We start from the raw sequence: 16,278 nt of genomic DNA, 5'->3' as shown, positions 1-16,278 counted from the left end.
AATCGCTCATGCCACAACCATGAGCACCCACATGTGATCCCAAGCACTCCTAACTCCTGCAACCACCAGGTCCAGGCGGGAAGTTCATGCGGAATGGGAAGAACAGTCCAGCACTGGTTTGTTTTCTAAATCAATACGATTTTTCAAATTTATTTTTTAAGAATTACTTCTAATATATCTTTCTCACAGAAGGAGGGAATAGGGAATGTTCTCATTCCATCTGTAAACAATGAAATACAGATCTGGGAAACCAGGGAAGAGACACAAAAAAGTGCATTTTACAAAATTATCAACTAAAATATATTTTACATGTATTACGCTTCAATTTAAATTCTACTGACTGCATTTTTCAGTTTCAAAAAATATTTCCATATCTAATAGATTAAAAAAGCAGGAAATCTTTTCATTAGGGATAAGACATTTCAGTTCATTTACATGCTGTTTGCACAACAGCATCAGCAACCACGTGAACCTCAATGTTCATGGCCTGAAGCAGATTCAACATGAGAAGAGTCAGGTTTGTCCTCTCCAGAGATGGACCAGAGCCTGTTATGGACCCAGGGCAAGGATAGCTTCCCTGCTACCTGGAGAGGAGCCAGGACAAGGTGGAAGCAGAGGGAGATGGGGCAGAAGGAGGAATTTCAGTGAGTTACTGTGGTTCCAAGGCTGGGTCTCACACCTGGGCCCAGCTGCAGCAGTGCTCAGGCTCATCTGCCTGGTGGGTCTTGCAGCATTCCGTGTCCAAAGCACTGCCAGGGAGAAATAGCCACAGCAGCTCTCCTGCTTCAGGTTCAGGGACAAAGGAGTCCCCATGAAAACAAACATATGGATTTAGGGCTTCTCATCACCTTCCACTCACTGTGGGGTGCAGCTGCTGCACTCCCCCCATGGCCAGGCAGCTGCCATTCCCTCCGTGTCACGGGCAGGAGCAGCTCCACTTCTCCAGCATCCTCCCTCCCTGCTAAAGGTGAAAACCACTTCATATCCTCCCCCAGAAGCATCAGAGACAACGATCTCCAATGCCTCCTTGCAACCCTTCATCCGAGTGTCCCCACAGTGCCACCACTTCCCAACCAAAACAGCCCCACCACGTCATTCCAAGAGACCCCCAGTGCCAAGCGAATTGTTTAGGAGAGATCTGGGCAATCCCTTTGACACCAACAGTATCTTGAGGTATAAGTGAGAGAAGATGCTTCACCTGACAACTCTTGCTTGCACACCTGGGATCCCCCTTCTTGGAGCTGGGTGTTCTCCCTGGGCAACGCAGGTGGGAATAAACAGGAATTTTCCAGCAGGAATCCTCTGCCAGCTGCAGGGAGATGCTCGCCCGCTGTGGCAGGTGCCAGACCTTGTCACCCCCTCAAGCCATCGCCTCTGGACACGTTCCCCTCTTTGGTATGTAGAGCAAATCTCTGGAGAACTCCTGAGTGCCTGAACAATTCCATGTAAGGAACTGGATGCCATGGGCTTTCTCTCCAGGCCAGGCAGGTGTGTGGCCACTGGCGCAAGGTGACAAGCCCTGTGTCCCCAGGGAGTATAGGGAATGCTGCTCCCACCAACAGGACACTAAAACTGAATGGACACTTCCACCATGGAACACAAGTTCAGAAGCCCCAAAAGACTGGGAAAACGCAGATCCCTCGTTTCAGTGAGTGGCTCCAGCCAGCAGGAATGTGGGTGGCATGGGGTCAGTTCTGCTGTAAGTTAGTGCAATCTCGGGCTGGGCTCCCAGCCTGGTGCAATGACTCCCCAGGATGTGACACTGTCCTTTGGTTTGCTTTGGGATTAACTCCAAGTTAGCGTTGAGATAAGCTAAGGTCTGTCTGGGATCTAAGGTCTGTCTGGGATCTGTACAGGTAAGGCAAGAGGCAGGACCTGCGGGCTCACATGGTCCATGCGAACCTTTCCCGATGCTCAGGTCCTTTCAGGAGCCACAAAGCCACTTTGGTGAGCTTGCTCGGACACCGGGATGAGTTTGGAGGGGGAGAGGCTGCTGATGGCTTCAACAGCACTCCCAGGATCAGGACAGTCAAATGGGGAAGGAATTTTAAAAAGCCAAAACACGCAAGAAAAGGGTTTGCCACTTCCCTCTCTGGCTTCCTCCCACTGCAGACACACGGGGATAAGCAGGGTCTGGAAATTACATTACAGGAAACAAGCTGGGAAGAAAGAGAAAATCCAGGGCCCCCTGAGCCATCAGAGGAAAAGCAACACTCAGAAGAGAAGAGGAAACATGGCTCTCCCCAGCAGAGCCCACTTTGTGAGCTCCAAGCTTCCAAGCGACGGGTGCCGGTGAGTGCCGGGCCTTGGGAATGGGACATAAAATCCTGTGGGCTCGGTCAGGACACCTGGGACAGGACCAGCTCTAGCCCTACACCGCAGTGTGACACTTGCCACCTGGCCAGCTCCCTCTGCTCCACCATGGAACAAGCTCCAAGCCCCAGCCTAGGAGGTGAATCACAGAGCAGTGAGGTGAGGGGAGGGAAAAGACAAGGGAGAACAGGGGTCACCTCTTCCCCTGGTGGAGCAACACCTATCCAAGCATGACACAAGGCCACTCTGCACCCAGGCAGCTCCCAAAGCTGCATTTTGAAGCTTTCACCGTGGGAATCCTCAGAGTCTGTCCTGCGGGACCAAGGAGACTCTCCCATGCTCTGCCAAGAACTGGGCTCAGTTCAGGGCCTGAAAACCACCAACTGTCCCAGCCAGACTCCACAAACACTGCACTGACACATCCCTCCTGCACCTTGGCGCCGTTCCCCCAGCCGTGGCTCTGCACTGCTTCCTGGCTTTTATTCCCTGCAAACCCTCCCAATAGATGCAGCTCTACATACATATATAGATATAGATTTACTTATGCAAATCCCTATATCTATATACATATATTTATTTTTTACGTATATATTTTCATTTATGCTTTTAATGAAGTGCTGTGCTTTCAGCTGCTGCCTCCCCCTCCACGGGCTCCGCTCCTCGCACGCTCCCAGTCCCAGGGCGGAGCGCTGGGCGCTCCCACCTGCAGCAGCATGAGGTGGGTGAGAGTGCACAGGTGTCCCAGGCCATCGTGGGCGCTCCGGCCCAAGGCTGCGCTACTGCGGGTTCTTCAGGATGCGCCCGTGCCTGAAGTCGTAGACGTGACGACAGAGGAAAACCAGCTCGGGGTCCGTGTCCTCGGGCACCTTGCGGTGCAGAGGGGTGGAATATTCCTCCGAGGGAGGAACCATGATGGTTTTCCTGCCCGGGATCCCTTCGACTCGACGCTTTGCCAAGGCACAAAATCTGCAGGGCAATCACATCGGAAGAGTTACCAGAGGATCCTGGAATGCTTTGGGTTGGAAAGGACATTAAGGCTCATCCAGTCCCACCCCTGCCAAGGCTTTGCTAGGTTCCACCTTCCACTAGTCAAGGTTGCTCCACGCCCCATCCAGCCTGGCTTGGGATGGGGCAGCCAGAGCTTCTCTGAGCCAGGGCCTCACCACCCTCACAGGGAAGAATCTATACCTAATATCTCATCTACCCCTGCCCTTTGGCAGTGTGAAGCCATTCCCCCTTGTCCTGTCACTCCAGGCTCTTGTAAACAGTCTTTCTCCATTTTTCCTGTAGGATCCCTTGAGGTACTAGAAGGGGAAATTAGGTCACTCCAAAGCCTTCACTTTTTCAGGATGAACAATCCCTATTCTCTCAGCCTTTCCTCATAGGAGAGGTGCTCCATCCCTCTGATCAACCTGATGGCCTCCTCTGGACTCGCTCCAACAGGTCCGTGTCCTTCCTGTGCTGGGGACCATGAACTCATTCCCTCTCCTGCTGCCTGTGTCCTGCTGGGAGCCACAACTGCAGCTGCTGGAGGATAAGGGGAAGGGAAGGAATGTGGACAAAGCTTTGTTCAAAGAGAACTCCTGCAGGAAGCAACACAAGTTTGTATTTCCATACTGGTGGATATTGTACAGCACCAAATATGATAGCAATTAAAAAAAAAGTTTTAAAACTTTGTTTTTACTGTTTTGGCCTCTTTTTTGCTAATTAGCCCCTAATAAATGCTTATGAACCAATGTTTAGGAAAACAAAGAATTCAGGATGCCTTCAGGGAACATCTCTCAAAGGTGACCTGACCCACAAGAGCATGAAAGAATTCCTGCCAGTAGCTGTTCCAGAAGACTGGGGTGTTAGAATGGAAAGGAACTGCTTTGATCCAAAGCTTGGGGATGGGGGATTTTGTTTGGTTGGCTTTGTTTGGTTTGTTATTCTTGGGGTCAAGTTGGGGTTTTTTTTGTTTGTTTGGGGTTTTTTAGTGTTCTCAAAAGAAAGATCAAAATTCAACTTCTAAAGAGTTTGTACACCAGTTTGTTTTTAGAAATTCCAAGAGCAGAGCCCTGGGCAAGGAGCAGGCAGAGGAGGAGGTCTCAGGCATCCCCTCCATGGCAGGGCTGCACAGACCACAAGAGGCACCCAGCAGAACAGGGAGATTTAAAGCACTGGTTTGCATTATGGGTTTGTGCCAATTCAATCCCTATTTTCCCTCAGCCCTGTGTATCCATCACAGGATGGCAGGCTGGGATATGGATGCTGGGAAAGTCATACTGACAAAACTGCAATTTAATCAGCAAGAGCTCAACTATAACAGCCCAAGTCACTGCTCCAATGGGTGCTGCTGCCAAAATCCCAAGATCTGGTGTCCAGCACAAACACTGGCACTTGTATCAGCAGGTTTTTGGGTAGTCTGGCACCTGTGTCCAACAAGGGATGGGTATATAGGATCTCTTCCTAGCTCACTTAGTTTTTAACTCCAAGTTCCATTTTTCCTGTACACCTGTTCCTGTCTTCCTTGAAACCACATGCAGTGGTCATACAAGCATCAATATTTGGGAGTCCCTTGAAAGGAGCACAAAGAGGCTGGGGAAGGGTTTGGAGCACCAGGAGTAGCTGAAGAAGCTGGGGGGGGCTCAGCCTGGAGAAAAGGAGGCCTAGGGGGACCCTCTGGCTCTCCACAACTCCCTGACAGGAGGGTGCAGCCAGAGACTGGCAGGCTCTGCTCCCAGGGAACAAGGGACAGGTTGAGAGAAAGCAGCTTCAGGTTGCACCAGAGGAGATTTATGTTGGATATTGGGAAAATTCCTTCAGGGAAAGGGTGGCCAGGCCTTGGAACAGACTGTGGCGGAGTCCCCATCCCTGGAGGGATTTAAAAGCTGTGGGGATGTGGCACTTGGGGGCACAGGTCAGTGGTGGCCTTGGCAGCTCCAGGGGAACAGCTGGACTCGATGATCTTAAGGGTATTTTCCAACCCAAATGATTCCATGATCCCACACAATCCAGACATGCAATGGATCTGGAACAGGAGAAGCCTCCTGCCTGCAGCAGAGCAAGTGTCACTACCCCAGCTCCAGCCACACCACAGCCCGCGGGGCTGGGACACCTGGGGCCGGCTGGAATGGGCAGGGTGAGAGAGGCTGGAGGCAGGGGGAGGGCTGGGAAGTGCAGCAGGTTCAGAGCTCCACCTACCTGCAGTACTCTGCGAAGGTCAGCACGTAGCACTTCTCCTCGATGCAGGCGACGCTGTTCTCGTCCTGGTGCCGCGACGCAAAGATCTCATTCTGTGCGAGGAGGGGAGGGGACAGAGAGGTCACCCAGCTGGCCCGGAGCCCCGGGAGGCACGGCCAGCTCCACACCCTCACCCACCCAGAGAGGGAATGGGGAGCTCTGCACCTTCACCCATCACCTTAACGTGGAGTCACCAAAGCACGCCCACAGTGAATACTCCTCAGAGGCAGTGTCCCACACAGCCCAGGCACCTGCCGTGTGCTCTGTGCACCACATTTTATCCAGCAACAGTGAGCAAAGCACCGACTCTCCCACCATCTCACCCTGCCCAGCACATTTTGTGAGGCCGAGTGCTCCAATATCCCATGAATTTCCAATGTCACAAAGCTCTTCAGCAGCAGGGCCATGGCTGGCTGCACCCCTCGGTATCCCCTTTCCTCTTGAATTCTCTAATCCATCTTTGTATCTTAAAAACTTAAAGAAACCATTCTTATCCAACCACTTCCTCCTCCCAACCCAATTAAAAAGGCTAGTTTAGTGAGAGAAGTAGCAACAGCCTTTTTCAGAATCATGGAATAGAATCCTGCTATGGTTTGGGTTGGTAGAGACCTTAAGGATTATCTCATTCCACCGCCTGCCATGGGCAGGGACACCTTCCACTAGACCAGGTTGCTTCAAGCCCCATCCAACTTGGCCTGGAACACATCCAAGGAGGATCAGCCACAACCTCTATTGGCAAACTTCTCTACAATTTTTCCCAGAGCAATTTAGGAAATTTGGCTCTGCAGCAGGCAGGATCTGTTATACACAGGGTAACCCAGACAGAGCCACTGAGAAGAATTTCAGGTATGGTTAGATCAGCAGAGATGATCTCTGGGAACATGGATGCCCTGCACAAGTCTGGAAGCATTCCCTGCAGGCTCTATTTTTGCTTTGCTGGAAGGGAAAACTCACAAAAGGGTGAACATCTGGGGACAGGGTTGATCAGGGACACTGGGAATGCCACACCTGCCTTCTGCACCTTGGGGTTCTGGTTTAATCCTTGAGTCAAAACTACCTGAGTCACCCTGGCAAGCCTGGCCCAGCCCTCAGCCCAAGCCCTCTCTTGTTTGAAGAGCTGTGTAATTTAAATGGGTTTGCAAAAACCTGGCTTAATTCCTCCTGGCATTCTCCCTGGACTGAAATGCAACTGGATACACTCACCTTTCATTTATAAAGTGCAACATTTTGGTTTAGAAACTCACCTGTACCCGCAAACGAGGCAGTTACAATTCTCTGGCTGCTCTCAAACCCTCCCTCCCTTTTTATTTAAAAAGTCATCGAAATTAAGAAAGCACCAAGTTTTTAAAATTGGGTTGAACACAATTCTTCATTCCCAGTTAAAACCAGCTTGTTCTGTCACCCAACACAAGCCCATGCAAAGCAGAGCAAGGCGTGAAGTCACAGTAATTCACACGTTTTTTCTTTAAAAAGCAACTCCATTATCCTGGCACAGCATCCTCAAGCCAGACTTTAGTTCTCATCATAAATCTATGCAGGGCATGGATGATGCATCCACGTTTCTGTACAAAACTAACACGTTTTTGGAGTTTAAGAAGCAGATTAAGGGATTTATTAAAAGGCAGCACATGACATAGGCACTTCAGTTTCCTGCAAAATGGCAGCAGGAGCTTTTGCATCAGGCTCTGCAGTCCTGTAGGAATTAGAATTTGCTTTTGGAAAGGTGTCTGATCTTGATTCAGTATAAACTTATTCTTCCTTATTCTTAAGGTAACAGTCAAAAATTACTTTTTACTTATGATGTGGAATTTTCTCAGATTAAAGGGAGAAACATCAAAACTCAGCAGTTTCTGTTAGAGCCTCCATGTAAGGAACTCAGCAGCTTTTTTAAGAGCCCAGATTTTCTCCACAGGACAATAAATCTGGGGGAAAAGCCCAACTACAGGACACCACCACTCAACACATCTGGCAACAGCTGCATCACAGCCAAGATCACTCTGCTGTACTCAGCTGGAGGCCACCCAGGAATGCAGGGAGAGGCTGGGGCAGTGCCCCCCTCCTGCAGGAGCACAGAGAGCCCGGGATGCCCTGCCCCATGGGGACTCACCTGGTGCATGCTGGGGTTGCGGCCTCCCTGAGTGTGCTCTGGTCTGTAATACCACAGGAGGCTCATCATCAGCTCCCCTGCAAAAGCACAGATTGAAACAAGTCAAGCCTCAGCTTTCTCCGAGTGTTTTCCTACTCATTCCCAGCTTCCTCCTGCTGCTCCATCCCCTTCATTCCCACAGTGCTCACGGAGAGGCAGCTGTGGCTGATAAATATTTCATGCTGAACTAGGTGTCCCTTTGTTACAGCAAGAAGCTGCACAGAGTCGGTCGTGCTGCTTTTCCACTACACCTTCGCCTCCTCCTGCTCAGGTTACAACATCCCAAGGAAGTCAGGCACAAAAAACTCCCCAAAGATTCAAGAACCAAACGTTTTCACCTGCAAAAAAGAATCCATTCAGCACACAAGGTGGAAAAGATGCTCGTCCAAAGGTGGGAACCTGCAGCATTGATTCCCAGGTTCAGGGAAGAATTGCAGCTGCACTGACACAACCACAGTGGGCCTCACCACACCTTGATTTATGTCTTTTACACAGACATAAACCCCTTTTTGGGGTTTCTTTCCCCCCTTTTTAAGCACGACCTCTACTTTAAAGCATTTGGCTCAGCATCCTTGGCTCAGGGATTGCCAGTCAGACACCAGATCTCACCATAAGGCCCCACAACTCCCATCCCCAGCTCTGCTGGGGTCCATCAGAGCTGCTGCAGAAGAGCCCTGCTCCCAACAGCTCCCAGACCAGATGTTGGATTGGAGCAAACAGCAGCTCCCCCGATGTTTGAGCAATGAAATAATACAGGAGAGAGCTGCGAAGACGGGCACTTGGCAAATATTCTGTGCTTCCATATCCAGGAAGATTTCCATTTATCAGCCCCAGACGAGTGATTAAGGAGCATTTCAGTTCCTGGAACAATCCAAATGGAAGCCGTGGCGCTCATCTCGTCTCCATCGCCCTGGCACCCTAACCAGCCTGCAGCTCTCCCTAGATCCATTCCTTCCCTGCCTCCTGTTGAGCATACACACACTCTCCAGGCACAATACCTGTCTTGGGGTCCTCCCAGAGGGCAGAGATCTTGGCGACGTAGGGCATGGATTTCTTGCGGGGCCCGGATTTGAGGAGCACGGTGTCCCGCACCCGGATGATCTCCCCGTCCCTCTCCACAGCCTGGTAGCTCTTGCGCACAGCTGGCTCCGGCTCGTTCTGCACACACAGGAACCAAAACAACCCAGTCAACAGGCAAAGGGCGACTTCATGGTTCTCCTCCACAGTGCTGGCAGGGAGGGGCAGCTCACCAGGGGGACAGCACATCTCACAAAAGCACTAATTGCTGAAATTCATACTCTGATTTCAAATGAAAACACACTCGCTCCTCCCATTCTGCACGCAAAACCACAATCTTCAGGAAAATCACCTTTCCACCTGCCTACCTGGAGGCCTGCTTTTTCTTCCCATTCAAAGGCACTGAAAATTGTGCTTTGGATGCTCTTTCTCTGATACAAACATGGTAAAAACCCAATAAAACATGAAACATTTGACAAAAGCAGGGCAGGGAGTGGCAGGGAGGCCGTGGCAAAAGCCTTCCTTAGCAGGACTGCCAATGATTCCTTTGTACCCTCTGACAGTACAAAAGAATCACTTTTGGGACTATGAACCAGGCATTTTTAGTTTGCTTTTCCTCTGATTTTCATTTCAGAACGCCTGAGCAGGATGGTTTAACCTCCTGCCAGATCTCCCAGGCAGGACTGGAAGCATCTTAAGGAGATTAATGCCTCGCTGCTCCTTTGGGGTGTGACAGCCTAAGGGATGGATGCACAAGGCCAGTCCCTGGCCTTGAGAGGCCAGTCCTGGCACAGTCCTTGGCACCTGGACACCCTCCTAAAGACTAAAGCTCCAAAACCTGCCCTGGCTGCTGCTCTCAGCAGCCTGAGGTTGTGCCACCACACCAAGCAGCAGCACAGATCCTGCCTGGACCATGGCCCTCCTTCCTCCTGACATCTACTGCACATCAGTGCCTTGCCCCACCTTCCCAGACATCACGTGGGGCCCATTTCAAGCTCTTATGCTTTAATAAGATGAAGAATATTGCCTTCTCTCACAAGTGAAGTGGACTTGACTGTACCTAATTGAATTCTCTGGCAGGAAATCTCCCATCTTACAGGAACCAGACTCTGCCCCTGAATGTAACAAATGGGAAAGTACAGACAGGAAATCCCTGGAGAAGCAACTGGCCGTGCCACCATTCAAGTTACAAGAAAGGGGATTTTGAGTGCTAGAAAAATTCCACCTGGGAGCCACTAGACTGTCTCAGTCCCCTGTGTGCTGGGAGATTCTTGTGGGGCTACAGACACCCTAAGTGAGAGCCACCTTATGAGAGCAGCCTCTAGATGTGCCCCTTATAATTGAGGCTACAACAACCCTCAGCTTCTCAGACAGGTTTGCCCTACCCGGGAGAAAGCAGCTGGAGGATGATCCCAGCAGGATGGACTCCCACGTGCCTCGGGTGCCACCCTTGTACATGCCGGAGCAGCAGGTTCTCCTCCCCTCCCAAACCACACCGTGCAAGGTAACACCAGGACACACGGGGAACAGAGCCAGCAGTGCCTCTGCTCCCATCAGAATTTCACCAGGAGGTTCTAGACAGCACCTAGTGACCATCTCCAGCTGGAAGAAGGCCCCAGAACTCCCAAGCCTTCACGCCTGGAGGTTCACAGGAGGCTGTCCCCGCCCAGCCCCAGCACTCAGACACCTACCACGACGTAGACGGCCTTCTCACAGGCCGTGCCCACGGGGATCCAGCCGTTGGTGGCTCTGCGCCGGCTGATCCGCTGCTGCTTGGGGTGGGAATGGCCGCCCGCCGCTTTGCTGTTGGAGGCGTGCAGGCAGCCTGGAGTATTCCGCAGCCCGGACTTGGAGCCGCTGGGAGGCTTGGAGCTCTGAGGACATTCTCGGGCCATGGTCTGAGGGTCAGAGTTGGGGGTCTGCAGGTGAGGAACGGGCTCTGCAGCTGGCGGCACGCTGGGCACAGGACATCCTGAGAGCGGGTGGGCAGGCGACGCGGGGTGTCCTGCCACCGGGATTGTGAGGTTCAGCTGGTCCAGAGACTTGCAGCCTTCTAAGGGAAGGGAAGAAATGAGTCATGGATCTCATCTGGAACACAAAGCAACTACAGCCGGGACTGTCCCACACCGCGGCCGCTTTTGCCCGAAATCCCCTTTATTGCATTATAGCTGTAAAGACTCTCCAGGCTGTAATTTCATTTTGCACCGTCACCGGATTGTAAAAGCAAAACCATTTCTGAGCTTGCGTGTTCCAGTGCTCCGCAGATGACACTGCACCACAACAAACCCATCTGAATCCCAAGTAATGCCAGCCAGGAATACACACAAGGCTGGCCAGTGTCCAAAGCAGTTCCAGCCTGTCAATATGTATAAAAGAAATAAAAGGCTTATCGAAACAATGAGAAGGATTAAATCACACTGGCAAAAGCAGCCAGCTTCTTTCAAAAAGCCAAATTCTACTAATCAGGGAAAATTGAGAAGATTCTCCAAATTAAGTCCAGAAAATGAAACAAGGTGGAACACAACCACAAGATGCTGCATCCTCAGCAAAACTGTGTCCCTGCAGCAGACACAGGAACCTCAGCAGGTTGGAATTTGGCTGACGCTGCCTCTCAGAGCATCCCAGAAATACATTGTTCCACTCAGGAGTCACAAACAAGTCTCAACCCAGGCCAAGGGAAGAACCAGTTGTAATTATGCCCTATCAGCAGGAAAAGAGCTCCTGGACCAATACATCATGCACCCCTGCTCCCTAAACAGGAGACTGTGCTTTTTGGGGTGACCAAAGCACAGCTCCAGTCAGGCTCCAGGATTTGCCTCAGACCAGAGCTTACAAATCTGAAGGGAAAATTCCACCCAAATCCACAAAGCTCCAGCCAAAGAACTGCTGGGACTCCTGGCTCCCCACCTTACCCTCCCTAAGGGCTGCATCCAAGCCACTGTGGAGCAGCGAGTGCAAGGGATGCCACAGATCATCCTGATCAATCAATCAATCAATCAAATCAACCCCGTGTAGCAAATGCCACAGGAAACCCAGGCACTGGCAGGCACAGGACACATGGAGCAAGGAATCACCTCTCAGGTATTTTGCTTAAAAAACTAGCTTTTAAGTTTGAGCTAGAGCAGGATAAAGCTTCACAAAAATCTTTACTGAACATCAGAGCCCTGTTGCAGAACTGCTCTTGCTGGCACCCCTGGGACTCCTTCCTTGGTCACACACACTTCCAGCCTCTCCAACGGCACTGGCACTAAAGCAGCTCTCACAGCCTGTCCCAGCTCCTTCCCACCAGTCTGCTTCCACACTGCCCAACCACTGCCCAAGATCACAGCCCAGTCCCTGGATTTGTACCACAGACACTGATATTTCCCTACAAACACCTGGAAGACACCAAATCAGATGTAACACACAGCATTTGGCATATCAGGCTGGATTCCTCTCTGATGGGGGCCTGCTGCTTGCAGCCAAAGTGCTCCTTCAGCTCACTAAAATGCCCCACTCCAGGGAAGGAAAATATTTCAGAGGTGCATAATTATATAAAAATCAATCCCTAAGGCCCCATCAATATTCTCCAAGACCTCCTTATATTCTTCAATCCACAAGCCAAAATCTCAATGATTCTGGTGTTACAGGTTTTTTAATCCAAGTTGCTCCCAGCAAGGAAATCGCAGCAAGGGAGATCTCAGCAGCGGGGTGACACATTAGCAAATATTCACTCCTGGAACTGCTGCTGCCCTTGCTAGCACCAGGAGAAATCACTGAATCCACAGGGAGGGCTGAGCTCTGGAAAATACTCTTGTCTGCACTGCCTGCATCCTTCTGGCTGCACAAAATCAGAGGCACTAGCATGCAAAAGCTGAGGAACAAAGTAGACTGGTATGACCTCGGGGCACTACACAGAAACTGTCAGGCAAGAACACACTGCTGAGCTGGTTGTCTTGTGAGCATTCCCCTTTCAAGAGCTCTGAAGCCACCAGCGAGCCCTGTCTGGCTGCTGCCGTAGGAAGCAGCACCATGACAGCGGGGATATTTCGGGAAAACAGAAATTACACTTCAACCAAACGCTCCTGAGCTTCAGCAGCTTCCTACAACGGAAGATGACAAAGCCTCGCTTGAACCAAAACTCCATCCACCTACCTGAAAATCTGTTCTCAGTGGGTAAGTCATGCCAGCTCTTGGCTGGAACACGTGGTTAGTGGAAAGATCCCACACTGGCACTCCCAGCAGCTGGAGAGCAGCCTCCTCTACAGACCAACTGTTTGCAGCACTGTCCAGCCTGGCATTACACACAGTACTGGTGTCTGATAACCCCCACACAGCGCTCCACTTTTAAATATTTAAAAAGGTATTTTTCAATGGCAGCGGCAAAGCTCCAAGATAAAGCAGGAAGTCTGAAAAGCAGGCGGGGACAGAGGAGAGCCAGGCAGGTAACGACTTTTCCATACCCCCTCACCCCTCCTCATTCCAGTGCTTCATTGTCAGACAGAGAGCAAAGATGGGCTCAAGAATTCCCAAACTAACAATGTGCCTGGCACTTAGACCACCACAGTGAAACTCCCTATGCAGCCCTGCCAGCTCTGATCGATCCATGGAATCCAAAAAGCCTGCAGCCCCCAGCTGGCACCACTGGAGTCTAACAGCAGAGGCAATGCCTGCTTCTCCACAGGCTCTGTGAGGATGCCTCAGGCCCCAGAGCGAGGCTTTGGGATGGGAGGAGTAACTCATCCTGGTGTGCTCCCGACCCTGGGCTCAGAGTGGCACAGCGGGATGGCGTGCAGGAACTGAACCCTGCTCGTTTTTCACAGATCAAAGCTCAGCCTTAGCTCCAGCGTGACAAACCGTGAGTCAACTTCTCGCTGCCAAAATCCTTTCACCGATTCTCTGCTTTCCACACCAACAAGACCTTTCAGTGGGAAAAACCCTCCGGGCAAAAAAACGGGGGAAGGGGAGGTGGAAGGCGGATCCCTTCCAAGCCGCAGCTCGGCTGTGGAGCTGAGAACTGCTCGCAGAGGGATCCAGCCTCCAGGCAAGCAGGCACCGCGCCGAGCCACCCTCTTCTCCCAGGAACGCCGGCCGGGATTTGCGTGCACTTTGCACCTTACCTGCTGCAAAAGGCATTTTGTAGGGGTAGCTGTTCCGTCCCGCATGCACGCTGCCGATCCTGCCCTCCGGCACATGCACCACGCCGCAGACGCTGTAGCTGCTCACGGCCGCTCCCTCCCCGCAGCAGTACGGAGAGCTGCACCAGTGCAGGGGCTGGAAATGAGCACCTGATGGCAAGGAACCGGAAGATACCAGGAGCCCCTCGCAGGTCGCAGCCTGCGACAGCTCGTCCTTGGGATAAATGGAGCAGGGGGAATAGCCACTGTATCCGCTTTGGCCATAATAAACATAAAACCCGTTCAACGGAGTCAGATCTGAGGATTCATAGAGACATCCACAATCCGCGTGATTCCCGGGCACAGGCAAGGGAGGGAACTGCTGCACGGGAAAGGAAGGCTGATGAAATTCCTGTTTGGGGGTTGGGGATTTCTCTCCAGGTCTTCCATACTCTGGCTTCATGGAAGCTTGTCCTCCCATGAGCAAAGGCAGTCTGTGGTAGAAGCCCTCTGTGCTGGCATAGGAGCCAGACAGCGACTCGTAGGGGACAGGCTCTGTTGTCCCATAGAGCCTGGAAGAGTCCCGCTGCTCCCCTTTCCCAAATGTGCCCAGGGTCTGGCCTTGCCAGCCGTGCTGCCCATCCATTTTTAAGCTAGCCACTTCCTTCTTGGATTTGACACAGTTCTTCCGTCCGGCTTTGGCCCATTTGAGCGTAGATTTCGAACAGTGGTTCTCAGACTTGCCCTCTCCGTCCGATTTACTCCTCTGTTTCAGGGGTTGGTCTTTCTCGTGGGTCAGCTTCAGGAAGGCCACGGCATTCAGGCTGGCCAGTCTCTTTGGGGTGGGATGGTAGGAAATGGCACCATCCTCCCTCTTTGCCCCCTCATCAAAGACCTCATCCAGCGAATGCTCACAGCTATTGCATTTCTGACTGGGCTCATGCCGGTTCTTTCCTTTCCCTGTTTTCACAGCCGGTTTTTCCAGGGCAGGCCAGTTGTCACCGGCTTTGCACTGCAAGCCCTTGAGGGTACAGTCCCCAGCAGCCTTCCCAGAGTCCCTGCGGAAGCGCCTGCCAGATAACAAGCCATCGTCCCGTTCGAACAGCAGGTTGTTCACCGCCTCGGCGTTCAGCGAGGCCAGCCGGCGCTTCCTGGGCTCCGAGGGAGCAGGATCAAAGTCCTGCTCCGGCCCGGGATAAGTTACTGTGCACTTCTCCCCGGATGAGTCACTCTTGCCCGCTCCCACAGGCTGAACTTGTTCTGAGAACAAAGCAGATCCCAAACCCTCAACCCAGCTGGCAAGGTGCTTTTTTTTACAGCTCGGGGTCTGTTTGGACAGGGACCCAGCCACATCCTCCAGCCTGGTGAGGAGGACCTTGCAGGTCTTTTTGCTCACCGAGGGGAGCAGCCGCCTCCGCAGCGGGTACGTCTTTCGCACTTCGCGCAAACTCTTGCTTTTGTTATTCCCTACAAACCCACTGGGACACTTTGGAGCCTCCGAGGCATCTCCGTCCCGCTGCTCTGCGTTGGCCCTGTCCATCCTCCTGCTGCCTGTTGGCGACGAGGCCTGGCCAGCAGAACCAGCTGGATGTTTCAGAAGGAAAAGTTGTTTTTTCCGGGCATGCGTCATAGGATCAATGTCCAATCCTGGGAACGAACGGGAGAAAACATCTATTAATATCGCTGAGAGGGTCCCATCCCCTCACAAAGCACCAACTGCCAATTAGGAAATATTTGGGGAAGCTTGTTTCTATACAGCAGAATCTATTTGGGTGATGGCCAGTTAAGCCAATTAAGAGACAGGATGCAATTAGATGTGGTTTAATATTAAGCCACGGAACACGACAGTAATTAAAAGCAAGGTGGCGATGGCAAATGCCACAGCAGCTGGGGAAAGCTGGGTCTGGACAGAGAGCTGTCCATCCCGCTGTCCACCCAGGTCCCTCTTCCACTGATGCTGTTCCTAACACCCTACAAATTCCCATCAAATCTCCAAAATCTGAAGGCTGGTCCAGGGCACAGAGCAGAAATAACCCCCGGCCTGTGACTGCCTGCATGTTGACACAGGCAGGCTGTTCCAGTTTCATTTTCTGAGACAATTAGGCAAAAGAAAAACAAAAAGTCCACCTACTCAGGTGAAAAGAAAACTTGGGCTATTAAGCACAGACCTGCCAACATTAATAAATTAAATACATGCAAATCTGTGTGCAGGTTGGAACCTGGCTGCCCACTGCTCTTGTCATTCCCTGTAGTTGTGTTTTATAAAAGTTGTGGGCACTGAACACCAAATCACAATGGGCAGAGAGGCCCCAAAGATACATTCATGACAGGAAAAAGAAGCCTGGGCTTCCCGAGTTATTCAGCACCCAATTTTTAATTAAGAAATTCTGCAGTCTACAGGTTGTAGGTCCAAGGCTGAGACAGGATATGTCTGGGTGATACCAACCTACAGACATTAAAAATGTCAGTGTAAATGAGTGATAG

General features: G+C 51.6%; 1 protein-coding gene across 2 annotated transcripts in view; it reads right to left on the bottom strand.

Annotated features, from left to right (window-relative positions):
* Nucleotides 1–117: 117 nt before the first annotated feature.
* The window catches only part of BAHD1 (bromo adjacent homology domain containing 1), a 35,352-nt gene continuing 19,191 nt past the window's right edge, over nucleotides 118–16,278 (bottom strand). Inside the window, exons 2-7 of one of the 2 annotated variants that reach the window (XM_059848751.1) lie at nucleotides 13,798–15,441; nucleotides 10,390–10,751; nucleotides 8,680–8,839; nucleotides 7,643–7,719; nucleotides 5,497–5,588; nucleotides 118–3,279 (exon numbers count right to left, since the gene is read on the bottom strand). In XM_059848751.1, the coding sequence (XP_059704734.1) occupies nucleotides 3,090–3,279; nucleotides 5,497–5,588; nucleotides 7,643–7,719; nucleotides 8,680–8,839; nucleotides 10,390–10,751; nucleotides 13,798–15,424 (2,508 nt within the window). In that variant the 5' untranslated portion in view covers nucleotides 15,425–15,441 and the 3' untranslated portion in view covers nucleotides 118–3,089. The remainder of the gene's footprint in view (nucleotides 3,280–5,496; nucleotides 5,589–7,642; nucleotides 7,720–8,679; nucleotides 8,840–10,389; nucleotides 10,752–13,797; nucleotides 15,442–16,278) is intronic. The other variant, XM_059848750.1, reaches the window with a different exon arrangement.

Source organism: Haemorhous mexicanus, chromosome 6, assembly GCF_027477595.1.
Source record: "Haemorhous mexicanus isolate bHaeMex1 chromosome 6, bHaeMex1.pri, whole genome shotgun sequence".
Lineage (NCBI taxonomy): Eukaryota > Metazoa > Chordata > Aves > Passeriformes > Fringillidae > Haemorhous > Haemorhous mexicanus.
This window is presented reverse-complemented; position numbering and strand designations above follow the sequence as displayed.